At 42.0% G+C, this 12,594-nt stretch overlaps 2 protein-coding genes across 4 annotated transcripts in view; one reads left to right on the forward strand and one right to left on the reverse strand.

Moving 5' to 3' along the window:
* NDUFAF2 (NADH:ubiquinone oxidoreductase complex assembly factor 2) overlaps positions 1-8,429 on the forward strand; it is a 46,378-nt gene extending 37,949 nt beyond the window's left edge. The window contains exon 4 of the mRNA NM_001199230.2: positions 8,070-8,429. Coding sequence (NP_001186159.1) covers positions 8,070-8,327 — 258 coding nt within the window. The 3' untranslated portion in view covers positions 8,328-8,429. The remainder of the gene's footprint in view (positions 1-8,069) is intronic.
* SMIM15 (small integral membrane protein 15) lies at positions 8,348-12,096 on the reverse strand. Of its 3 annotated transcripts, none has more exons than XM_015277369.4 (3): positions 12,070-12,096; positions 11,787-11,849; positions 8,348-11,023 (listed from the first exon to the last, which is right to left on the reverse strand). In XM_015277369.4, the coding sequence occupies exon 3, from the start codon at positions 10,994-10,996 to the stop codon at positions 10,772-10,774; it is 225 nt and encodes a 74-aa protein (XP_015132855.1). In that variant the 5' UTR covers positions 10,997-11,023; positions 11,787-11,849; positions 12,070-12,096; the 3' UTR covers positions 8,348-10,771. The 3 variants fall into 3 exon arrangements, with proteins under 3 accessions (XP_015132855.1, XP_015132856.1, NP_001186160.1); XM_015277370.4 differs by having other exon boundaries at positions 9,124-11,023; positions 12,050-12,096; NM_001199231.3 differs by having other exon boundaries at positions 9,124-11,023; positions 12,044-12,096.
* Positions 12,097-12,594: the final 498 nt, after the last annotated feature.

Raw genomic sequence — 12,594 nt, forward strand, 5'->3', positions numbered from 1 at the left:
AGTTTTGGGAAATGCTGTTAATAAAACACAGAGATAAACAGCTCTTCTGAGCAAAATATTTTCCACCATTGTTGTTCAGGATGACAACCAAGACTGAAAATCTGGGACGTATTCTAATCATTTGACTTGCACTAAATAGCATTTTGCACAGAAAATTGTGCATGTTTTTAGAAAGGATTAAAACTCAGTTTGAAAGGGTATTAGAACAAGACAATACAGAGCTGAGCTACAAAAGTCTAAATAAAAAGGAGCATTCAGAGAAGTCGTTTTGACAAAGAGATTGAAGAAGCCATTATCTTTTAGAGTTTTTCCTCTCATTTCCTTTGTCCTCAAGTCTGAAACACAGGTGAGTGCCAGCCTTCACAGAAGACTGAGGGATGGAGGTCTCTTTACTTTCCCTTTCCCTGTGCTGCATATCCAAAGGCTGTAGTGGAGAGAGGGAGCTGCTGCCACTTTGCTGCTGTCTGTGTGGGTTGGACTGCATGGAGCATTGGCTCCATTGCCCAGTTCGCTGTCAGCCCAGCTGACAATGGGGATGGACGGAGAAGTAAAGTGTACGAGGAAAAGGGCTGGTATGGATTACATCATATTTAAAGCAAGGGGAAAGTAGGGACCAAACTGAAACTACAGCTACAGCTCCTTCTTTGCTTTGTGGGCACCAAGGCTGTACGCTGCCATTTATTCTGGGCTAGTTTGTGATTTTTGCTGCTTCTGTACAGTTTTGGCTGTCTTGGACAAGTGTTTGATTTTGTTCAGAAATCTGGGTTATGTTATAAAAGTAAATCAGGAGCAAACACCTACTGAACTGCATTTAAAACTAAACATAGGACTCTTTGAAAAGCATGATTGTACATATATTGGTAAATAATATATTAATCTAACACACAGTGGGTGATTATGGAGTGCAACTTGTGATTAAAATCAGAGAGTTTCTGCACTGCTCCTTTGCAGTGCCAAGACACCAAAATAAGAATAGTTTTCAGAATGCACAAAACAGCATTCAACTTGAGTGATCTGTGCCAAACAAACCTAAGGAATTGCTTTTCTCTTACAGTGGTTTCCATTGCTGGAAACATGCTGTACCATTGGAGGTTTGCTTCTGTATCTGCATAATGTTTAAGGGGTTGCTGCAAGCTGTAATCAAAAGTAATTGTTCTGAAGCAGCAGCTGTGTGCATTCAGTAATTTGTTTGGGTAGTTTAAGTGATATACATTCAAAGGTCAAAAAAGCTGTCCTACAAAGCCTAGGCAATGAAAGGTGTCATAAATGGTGATGTATTCAACAAAGAAAATTTGGATCCGTTTATTTTTGAATTACGTGGGGTATATCCTTCTAAAAAATAACATCAGGTGTACAGAACATAGTCCATAGTTTAATATTGCAACTAGACAGAGATTTGAGGAAACAAAACAACTAAATAGAGCAAATCCTAGATTGATTTGACAAATGCTGATTGTTGATTGAACAGAGATATTTAGCAAGTACATTCTGTATAAAATTAGCTGCCAGCTGGTTCAGTGTTTGATTTAAATCAGTATTTTAACAAAGAGAGATAAGCTTTCCTAGTTCAAACTGTTCTTCTGTTTCTGTCATACACTGACACAGCCCTTCATTGACCACATCATTTGTTATTCTCAGTCTGCTGTTGCTGTGCTCATGCTCAGTCGTTGAGTGAGCAGGACATGTCCTGGGTCAGAACATGCAGTGCTTCCCAGTGATGAGGGAAGTTAAGCCTTCTAGTCTTGAAATATGATGTAACAGCCTGTTATCTCATCTTGCCTATTTATCTTGTGAAACTGGAAAAGGGAGTTTCGTGACCCTGTTTGGCAGTACTGCAGAATGGATAATTTGACATAACAGCTAGCACTTTGCTGGACTTCTGATTAATTTGTCGATAAAGAAAATTTCTGATACTTTGAATTGTCTCACATTCAATCTTTTGAATGCTGGCTGTTTCAAAACAGATTTCTTCCTTTCTGCTTGTCATTTTCTAAGTTTTTACTTTAAGAAGTGTTTCTGCTAGCTTGTAGATAGGCATTTTTAAGAGTTCAAAATTCAGGTTCACTCATGATTAGACAAAGTATTCAAACTAGGCACTAAAATACAAATATTCTGTGATGTTTTCTGTAGTTTGAGCAACATTAATCTGTCCAGATATTTCTCAGTTCTAGCACCAAATAGTAGAAAGCTAACCCTATTCAAATCAAAGGAAATCAGAATATATCACTAAGATAACTTAGAAAATGGAATAAATTCTAAAACAACATAAGCTGTTTTTCATTTACTCAATACACAAACCCATCTGAAATGGACTGTGACATCTTTGCTTAAAATTAGTAATACATTGAACCCTTATATCTGTGGGCCTGGGTGTAGTGTCTTTAGAAAATCATCTGAGTAGAATGAAACCAAGCTGGTTAACAGTCTGTTAAAATAGCCTTTAAAAAAGAACTTCCTTTGTACGTTATCACATTGGTACTGTGTGTCTGGCCACCTGCATCCTTAGAGACAGCTGCTCACAAGTCTGCATTGTCCTTTGCTTTCAGGAGATTGAAAACGGTCCACAAGAGACAAATAGCACTATAACGTATGGATGACTTGAAGACCTAGAGTGACACAGTCAGGAAGAGGAAGGGGAGGAGAAGTTGCTCAGATTGTGGAGTTCAGGGGTGCTGCAGCATAGAAAGGGTGGAGTACAGGCATTTGCCTGCAACAACTACTGTGCAAGGACTGATCACTACTGGGTGAGACCCCAAGTTGGGAATAAGCAAGTAAAGAGAAACCCCGGTTGTATTTGTAGTGTTTTCCAACCGAGAGAAACTAATTTTATTTGTTCTGTAAGGTTCTTTCTTTGTTCAGAAAGGGTAAAGCAGCAGCGGTCTGAGATTCAGTAAGGGTGAAAGAATGGTCCACTTCAAACATTCAGTCTACAAAGCAGGTTTTCTGTGTACAGCCCAATAGACACCAGAGGTCCTCTTGGTGGAGTCAGATATCTGAATTTTTCTCCTCACTAGGGATTGCCATTTCCAAGTAATAGGGTATACTTAGCAGTACATCTCATCTGCTAGAGTTAAGTGTGAGCCTTAAGCAAAAATACAGCTTGCAAGAATTTTCATGAAAAGTGTAAATTGCTGAAGATTCCTCATTAGCTCACTGAGATGTAACAGCTGAAACAGACACAGCAAGGTCACATGCCAACGGCATGAAATACAGTATGGTCTCTCTTACAGCAGTGCACTTGTGAGCTAGCCACATGTCCTGGACTGCACTCCTTTCATGAGAGGTCATCTTTTTTTTCTTTGTTCATGTAGCTTTTACTGCTACTAAGATGTCAGAATATGTGGAAGAAATCAGTTTCTTCATGAAGAACAGCTGTTTAAAACTCCACGTAGATCCACTTTGGCGTTCCCTTGATAATAACAATATAAAGTTCTTCAAGAAAAACTTAGAGATATCTTAATCCATGTTTTTGAAGGTATGTAACTCATACCTTCAACATAGAACATTTAAAACCTCTTAGATAACTGCTCATCTAGCCTTGGTGATTTTTTTTTTAAATCTGCCATGAGTAAAATGTCTTCTTTTACATTCCAATTCAAAATAAGATGAACACCTTGTAGTCAGATGTAGTTCTGGCCACATCATTTCTGTTTTGTTTCTAATTCTGGGAATTGATACATTTCAAAAACAAACATCTAGATGTAGAGATTTCAGCTGGTATAAAACATGGCTGTATGTTTTCAGACACTTATTTATCCCCCAGCAAAATCCCAGTCCTTCGATTTCTTTTAATAAAAACTGTAAAGGACAGTTTTGATACTCTGTGGACGCAGTGTGCCTCCTGAGAACTGCAGGTCCAGAGGGTTTGTGTCATATATTGGTTTAAAGACAGTGCTGGATGGATAAGCTTAAAAAACTATTGCTATCTGAAAGATAAAAAGTTATTTGTGTTGGGCTGAGTTAAGTTTTACTTTCCCCGTAGGTCAGAACGCATTATGCACTTGTGCTTTTATGTTTCAGCAGACAGCTTCAATGGCATGTTATTGGGGCAGTTGATAGTGAAGTTACCCATTTTTCTAAAATATTTCAATTCATCTTACGGAAGGTGTATACTGCTCTAAGCCTGTCTGTGTAAACCAAAATTTAAAATAAATGGCTTCTACACTGAGTCACCCCATAGAGCATGTGAAACAGAAAAGAGCTGGGTGGCAGTAAATCTTCAAAGTGAAAATGTCATTGCATACAGGTGAGCTGAAAGAGGGGAGAACAGGGCTCTGGTGGCATGCGGATATACAGACTGCTTGTCATGCACAGCAGATGTCTTCTGCACTGCTCTTCAGCAGGGTATGGGAAGCCCTTCAGCACCAAAAGATGTCTTGGGAGGAACCTTTCCAGCTTTCACTGTGTTTAAGTGCACTAAGCCATGCAGATAATCTGAAGTCCTATTTGGAAGGTTATAAAGATCCTATATGTTTCTAGTTTGTATTAAGGATGATTCCTTCTATAAAATTGCATGCAATAATTTCACTAAAATGTGTGCATTGAGGCAAGTTGATTATCTTACTTGAATTTATTTACATAGCAACTATAGTTTGACCACTGAAAGCTAATAAAAGAGCTGCAGCTGGGTCTGAAAACCAAATGACAATAACACCATCATCATCATCATCATGTAAAATGGACTTGAAGCACTGGAATTTAGTTGCAGCTGTATAAGGTAATTGTGTAAAAGTAATCCCTCAAAAAGTTTTGAAGTTTATAAGTAACTGTTCGGATTATGTGAATTACATTCCTATTTTAGTACATCATTTCACACTGTTCTAAAAGAGATTACAGTGCAGCCTTCAGATATCACAGAGGTAATATTGCATTGTTTCTTAGTAGTGAGGTAATACATCACCATAGGAGTAATCCCCTTGAAATCAGTAAGATCATGGTCAATTTTTACAGGCATGTGTTGAACAAGGACAGAATTAAGAGATGTAATAAAGAGATTTTGCTATGCTGACAGTTGAAAAGTTGACCTAGTTACACTTTATGACATTTTTATTTTAGTGTGGGAGAAGTTTCCTCTCGTCCCTAGCAGACTGTGAAGCCATTTATATGCAGGTTGTGTATTTTCATTTTATGTAGGCATATGAAATGTTTTGCCTCTGCTGTTGTGAATTTGTGAATTAGAGCACAGAGACAAATAAGGACTAAGAAAAATATGTTAATTTTTCATATGTCTATGATAAGGTTTCTATAAATAGTTTCATATAGTTATCTAATATATATGTTCATATGTTCCTCCTCCACCTTGTGAAGGAGGAAGGGGATAATATGAGGCTCACTAGAGATGAGCCTGCAGGAACAGTGCCGGGATTGGGACTGAAACAGATAGCTCAGCTGAATTGCATCTACACCAAGACACACAGAATGGCTAACAAAGAGGAGAAGCTGGAAGCCATCATGCGGCAGGCAAACTATGACTTAGTTGCTGATTAAAGGACAGAATGGATGGCCAGGCCCAGGGAGTGGTGGTGAATGGAGTTACATCCAGCTGGTGACCAGTCATGAGTGTTCCCAAGGGGCTGGTATTGGGGCCCACCCTGTTTAATATCCTTATTGGTGATCTGGATGAGGGGATTGAGTGCACACTCAGTAATTTTGCAGATGACATCAAGCTGGGAGGGTAGTGTTGATCTGCCTAGGGATACGAAGGCCCTTCAGAAGGATCTGAAGAGGCTGGGTCACTGGGCTGAGGCCAGTTGTATGAGCTTCATCAAGACCAAGTGCCAGGTCCTGCACTTTTGTCACAACAACCCCAGGCAATGCTACAGGCTTGGGGCAAAGTGGCTGGAAGACTGGAGAGGAAGAAATGGACCGGGGGTGTTGGTCAATGCTATTCTGAATATGAGCCAGCAGTGGCCCAGGTGGCCAAGGTCAATGGCATCCTGGCTTGTGTCAGAATTCATGTTGCCATCAGGAGGAGGGAGGTGATTGTCCCTCTCTAATCGGACTGGTGAGACCGTACCTTGAGTACTGTGCTCAGTTTTGGGTCCCTTACAACAAGAACGTCATTGAAGCCCTGGAGCATGTCCAGAGAAGGGCAATGAAGCTGGTGAGGGCACTGGAGCACAGGTCTTATGGGGAGCAGCTGGGGGAACTGGAATTGTTTACTCTAGAGGAGGCTCAGTGAAGACCTTACAGCTCTCTACAACTACCTGAAAGGAGGTTGTTGGAAGGGAATTTGCCTCTTTTCCTCCCTAACTAGTGATAGAATGAGAGGAATAGCCTCAAGTTGCACCAGGGAAGGTTCAGGTTGGGTATTAGGAAAAAATTATTCTCCAAAAGAGTGGTCAGGAGCTGGAATGAGCTGCCCAGGTGGAGTTACCATCCCTGAAGGTGTTCAAGAAACATGTAGGTGTGGTACTAAGGAGCATAGTTCAGTGGGCAGCATTGGTGGTAGGTGGACGGTTGCAATGGATGATCTTAGAACTCTTTCCCAACCTTAATGATTCTGTGATTCTGTGATTTTAAATGTTGCACATACTTTCTCTCTCAGCTTTTTGCAGTATCATTCAGTTTAATGCAATTCCTAGAAGCTGAGAAAGAAGTGCACTGATCTACTTTCTTCCTAGATTTGCCATATACTTGCAACTTGGAGAAAGCTGCACAGACTTTTTCCTCCTATAACACAGTTCTAAGTTTCCTTGTTAAATGGCATTGGTTACAGTTAAGTTGTCTTTGAATTCAAAATATAAAAATTCATATCACATTTCTGCTTTTTTCTTCTATTACTCTCAGCTGTCTGCCATAACAAGAGCGTAGGCCAGTTTTGTTAGCAGAGTGTACAAATCATCCTTCTGCTTGGAAGTATATGGTAAGAGATAAAAGACAAACATCTGCATTTTCCATGGCTGTTTTCTTTATGTTTACTTTGGGAGTTCTTTGTATGTTCCTCTGAAGCAGCTGTTTTTTTCTGTTATTCTTGTGGACAGGCCAGTAATTAGATTTGCTTCAAGTTCAAGCAGCCAAATTGCAGTTCACAGGGTCATCTTTATTAGTGAATTTCCAGCTTTAACCTGTACCGAACCATGCTTTTGTACAGTTCTGTAATGTTGAATCAGCAAGTTATACAAGCCTTCTCTAACACATCATGGAAGCATTTTTGGCTTTGCAATAGGATCGTGCATCAGATAGGGTAGTGGTTTCAGTTGATCAAAGTGAGGAGGTAAGCCTCTTCTTCACTACATCACTTTAATCTGTATTTCTTTTGCCTGTGCAAGGGCAGTAGGTATGATTTTACAGTGCTTATGAAGACAGTGCATTTATTTTAGCTAATGTGCCAGGTAGATAGGTAGATTAACATACAGCCAGCCTAAGTACTGGCATTACGTGGTGTCCACACTGCAATGTCCAACTGGCCTTTGTTGGCCAAGAAATCATCGGCTGGAGACGTGTTGGCCATGCAGAGCTGTCTTCTGATCTCTGGGGCAGGGTTTACCTCAGGCAGTTTTGCACCTTTATTTTCATGCTAGTGTAGGGTTGGTTGGTTGGTTTTTCTCCTGAATTACTAGCCCCATCTCAGTAATTTCAGGTCTGTCCTAGCTCCTTAAAGTTATTTTAATCTTTATTGGCTTTGGTTTGGGCTTATATACTAAGAGACAAAGTTGTTCATCTGCATTTCCCAAAACTGTGCCTATTACAGATGCCTCAAGTCATAGGCCTAGTGAGTTACAGGAAGAAATACCAATGATAAATGACTGTTTAGGGGTAAGTAGGAAACAGTGTTAAGGGTAACTTATTTTCAGTGCGTTTGTTGATGACTGGTGAATTACTTTCCCGTTTTGATCTAATAGAATAGTGAAATTGGGACATCACTATATAGTTTTGCTTCAACATGTCAACACATAAGCATTGTAAACCAAGGCTGAAATAAATTTTGTTTATATGCTTATATTATATGCTTGAAAATTTGGATAATAAAATTAAGAAAAGCAGTGACCATTTAAAATGTTTCTTTCCAACATCATGCATTGCATTTCCTTCTGTTTTATGTAATTATCTTTCTACTTTGTCTCTAGGAGATTCTTAAGAATGAGAATTACAGACAAGAAATGAAACAGAAAGTCAAAGAAATGTATGAAAAGGATAAGCTCCTTCAGACCAAGGAATACAAGGAGGGACTTGTTGCTGAACCAATTCATACTCAGGTTAAAGGCCACGCGTCAGCTCCCTACTATGGAAAGAAAGAGCCATCCCAAGACCCGACAAGCACTGCTAGTACCTTCCAGCCAGGTTCCTGGATGCCACCAGGAAGTGACAGTAGTAAAAAGAAATAACCAGCTTAATTGTACAGATATTGCCAATGGATAATGCTTTAATAGGCAACATAAACAGCTGTTGTATATATTGAGTGCACAATAAAGTAGTATTAAATCTGAGTTTCATTTATTTTTGCAAAATTGTTCAGAGAGGCATAATTGTGCCAAACTACTACAAAACATTTGAATTCAGTGGAAAACAGGATGTGTTACTGAGGAATTTCATTCTCAAGCTTTTATTTTCCTGAATTATTCATTAAATCATGGAAGGTATGTTTTCTAGGTAGTTTTCTTGAATGAATCTAAATTGCTTTTTTCTTGAAGATGGGTTCATCTTTAACATTGTTTCTGATGTAGTAAATTTCAATTAATTAGTACACATACATTATCTTCTCAAACATAGGTGTTAAAAGTAGTTCTTAATTCCTGTTAGTTCCCGTGGCTGTACCAGTGTGCTGAACTTTCAAGCTTCTGATAATTGGACAGAAAAGTTAATTTCACTAACAGGAATTGCTGTCATCCTACAGTAATTTAGACATTCTTTTGATTTTAATAAAGGAATTAATGTATTTGAATAACATTTGAGTTGCTACCAGCAGTAAGTATGGGATAGATTCAGTCCGAATTAAACTGTTTACCACTATTTTAATAGAGGTTGGAAGTATTTAGTAAGGCAAATGAAAAATACCCAAGTGGTTCTGGGAGATGAGGTTATTCCTGATAAAAATATTCCTCCCAAAAATTAATTTTTACTTGCTTAGGAATGTTTGAGAACTTTAAGTCAAAATAAAAGTCACGCAATTTTTTTAAAAAGTATATTTTGAAAAAGTATCAAATTTATTTTAAACCATGTAGGTATGCATTTTGAACTATCTAGGTATCAAAGGTGGAATACATACACATTTGACATTTCCAAGAGTGGTGATTTAATGTCATGTACCACAAAGTGTCAAAACATCATTCCAGTAATGCTTGCTGTTCTGACCAACAGAACTGAAAGATGGTCATCAGATACTGGTTGCAGCTAAGTACTTCATATTTACTTCAAGTCATTTCAGTAAAACTTCCCCCTTATCTTGCTGCTGTCAGCTAGCTCTATAGGTCTCTGCTGAATGGGACATTATCTTAAGATTTTACTTTTAACCATATAATGGACTAGTTGCTAGAAAGCACAGCTCCATGCTGCCATTTAGAAATATGCTGTCTAAAAACCTAATGACTTCCACAGACTCTTTAGAATTAGGCTGATAGAAGTCAGGCTGTGAAAAATTAATCATTTGTTAGAAAAAGATGAATTGGAATCGAGGTTAAAAAATTTTGGCGTATTTACAACAGAAACCTCACTTGGACTTTTTCTGCTATGCCAGCATTTTGTAACCTGGCGTACAGCAGATCTTCAAGAGCTATCAGAACAAAATGATACCACCTGAACTCAGAAGGTCCTAAAGTGCAGGTAGCTACAGGGCTAGCAATTAGGAAGAACTTGTGTCACCAGCGTGCATATCATACTTGGGTAGTCTCCCTTGGCCAACTGCTACAGGTCACAAAAGACAGAACTCAAGGCCACCTGGGCCTTTCATCTGATCCCACTTATGGCTATTCTTTGAGGCAAAAAAGCTTCTGCAGACAAACAAGTTAGAGATGGACTGTTCAGGTGATAATTAGGGAAAACCAGACAACACTATAGTGTACTCTGTAGAACACGAGTAGCCTCAGACAAATGAAGATACTGAAGATAAGCAATCGGTTTCCCAGAGTTTGGGCTGAATTTGAAGACTGCTGATGGGTGGGTTGTGGAGGAAACAGGAGGAGTCAGTTTGGTTCATGGTGCAGACAAGCCCCATGAGCTGAGCTACTGCAGACCTGATGGGCATGCAGTGAATGAACTGCACAGCCATACGCACTGCATGCCCTGAAAGTGTGTCAGTCAAACACAACAGCAAACAAGAAGCTCAGAAGCTAGCTGCTCTGTAGCTCTGCTGCAGGTGTACCAGAACCTCCCTTCCTGTAGTCCAGTTAAACCAGGAACTGCAAATACACGTAAGCACAACATGAACTACTGCTGCAATGGAGAAGGGTGTGCTACACTAAGAAACCAAAGGTCATAGCATTAAGGAGTCATTTACATTATCCCCATAATTTGACTCTCTTTGAGTCATAGCTCAGCTAAGGAAAAAGATATGCCCCTAATGCTCCCCGACTATTTCATTTTTAAATATAACATGCAAATTTAGAGAAGCAGTCTGCATGGAAATATAAGCAGGAGATGAAGTGACTGTGTCACTGGGGCAACTTCTAACACAGATGATTTCAGCAGAAAAAAAATATTCTCAAGAAGTTAAAATCTCATAATTCAAGAAACAACAGCATCAAGTATCAAAGGATGGTTACAACACAAAATGTACAGCAGTGCTCCATCAATAAAGTGAATTCTCTGCCCAAGGAAGGCCTTTCTTGCCCATTTAATCCTTCTTTGCTCGTTTGGCCTTCACAATGTTCTCCTGGCGTTTCCGTTTCTTCTTCTGCTCTCGCTCCCTGGTCTCAATCATCTTTGCAAGCTTCCACGACAGTGCCGCGCTGATGATGAACAGGGGCGTGAGGACCAGGATCACCGTAGTGAGGAAGCCATAGGGGTCCTTGGCAGCCCATTCCACAATGTACACAGCCCAAGCCTTCACGTCAAACATCTCAGCCGCTTTGTTATGGGGGAAACACTGTAGAAAAAGAAAGAAGTTTGAGTATTCAGAAAAACTGAAGTGCACACACACACACACACACACACACATTACTATTTTAAGCCATTGTTTTTCATTACTTGTGGGTTTGTTTTTGCTAGGAGTTAAGCACTGCATAGTATACAAGTGTAATATAAATGACAGAATCATAAAGGCTGAAGAAAACACTAAGATCATCTAGTCCATCCATCACCACCATGCCTACTGACCACGTCCCTCACTGTCACATCTACATGGCTTCTGATCACCTCCAGGGAATCAAGTGACTCCACACCTCCCAGAGGGCAGCCTGTTTCAATACCTCACTGTTCTGAGAGGAAACTCTTCTTGATATACAACCTGAACCTTCCCTGCTGTGACTGGCGCCCATCAGCTCTTGTCCTATCACTATTACATGGGAGAAGAGGCCGACCCCCACCTCGATCAAATTTTCCTTCAGGCAGTGGTAGAGAGCAATAAGGACTGTCCTGAGCCTCTTCTCCAGACTACACAACCCCAGTCCCCTCAGCAGAATGAAGAGCTGGCCCTACCTTAGCTACGTTATAAAAAACGAGTTATTTCTTGCAGCGGACCTTCAAATACAGAGTAAAAAGCACGAGCACTGTGCTGCCTTCAGAACAAGGATCGCGAACAAAGGTTCGTCTTTCTCCGGGCCTCACTGCGGAGGGTTCTCAGCCCGAGGCCGCCGTCACCGCCGGCCTCGCGCGGACACTCCCGCCCCCGCCCCACGGCCACATCTCACCTGCACCAGAGGTAGGCCGGCGCCGCGGGCGCGGCAAGCGACGGACGAGCAGCACCGAGGTCCCTGCGGAGAGAAGACACAGCCCGTGAAGGAGAGGCGCCCGGCGCCGCCCGGCAGCGCGCCGCCCGGCGCGGGGAGCCCTGCCCGGCGAGCGGGCGGCAGCAGCGGGACGGCATCGCGGGCGGGGGGGACCGCGCCGCCTCTCGCTTTCCTCCCGCCGGCGCCTCCTGCCCCGGCCGCCCCCCGCCCCGCGGTACCGCTACCCCGCGGCGCGCCGCGCTACCGAGCGGAAGCAGGAAGCAAGAAGCAGGAAGCAAGAAGCAGGAAGCAGGAAGCAGGAAGGAGGCCGACGCCCCGCCCCGCGCTGCGACTGCCCACAGCGGCGCTGCCGGCGGCCCCGCCCGGCGCCGCGAGTCCCCGCCCCGCCCCGCCGGCGGAGGCAGTGACGCGTGCGCACACAGCCGCGTGTGTGGGAGCTGTGCCCGCGGGCGGCGCTGCGCGGGGCGGGGCGGTGACGGCCGGCTCGGTGCGGGGCTCTCGCCATCGCTTGGCTGTGTGGATCGGCTCAGGAGGTTCTCTGCAGCATAAAAGCAAACAGCACAGCGGCGCTTTGGCTTTGTAGACTTGCTTTCCTTCCGCGAACACTTTTGTCGCTCAAAGGAGAGATGACCAGGCAAATAAAAACATACTTGGCCGAAGAGGAGGACTGTTGGCAGAGATTTGACCAGTCTGACATGTTTTAGACTGAACACTTTAAATGCAGCAGCATGTGGTGCGTTACTGAGGATCAGCTTCCCAGGACCTGCCT

This window comes from Gallus gallus, chromosome Z (genome assembly GCF_016699485.2).
Source record: "Gallus gallus isolate bGalGal1 chromosome Z, bGalGal1.mat.broiler.GRCg7b, whole genome shotgun sequence".
In the NCBI taxonomy this organism is placed as follows: Eukaryota; Metazoa; Chordata; class Aves; order Galliformes; family Phasianidae; genus Gallus; species Gallus gallus.

Coding starts and splice junctions, on each gene's coding strand:
- SMIM15 (XM_015277369.4), bottom strand. CDS start 10,996: ATGTTTGACGTGAAGGCTTGGGCTGTGTACATTGTGGAATGGGCTGCC.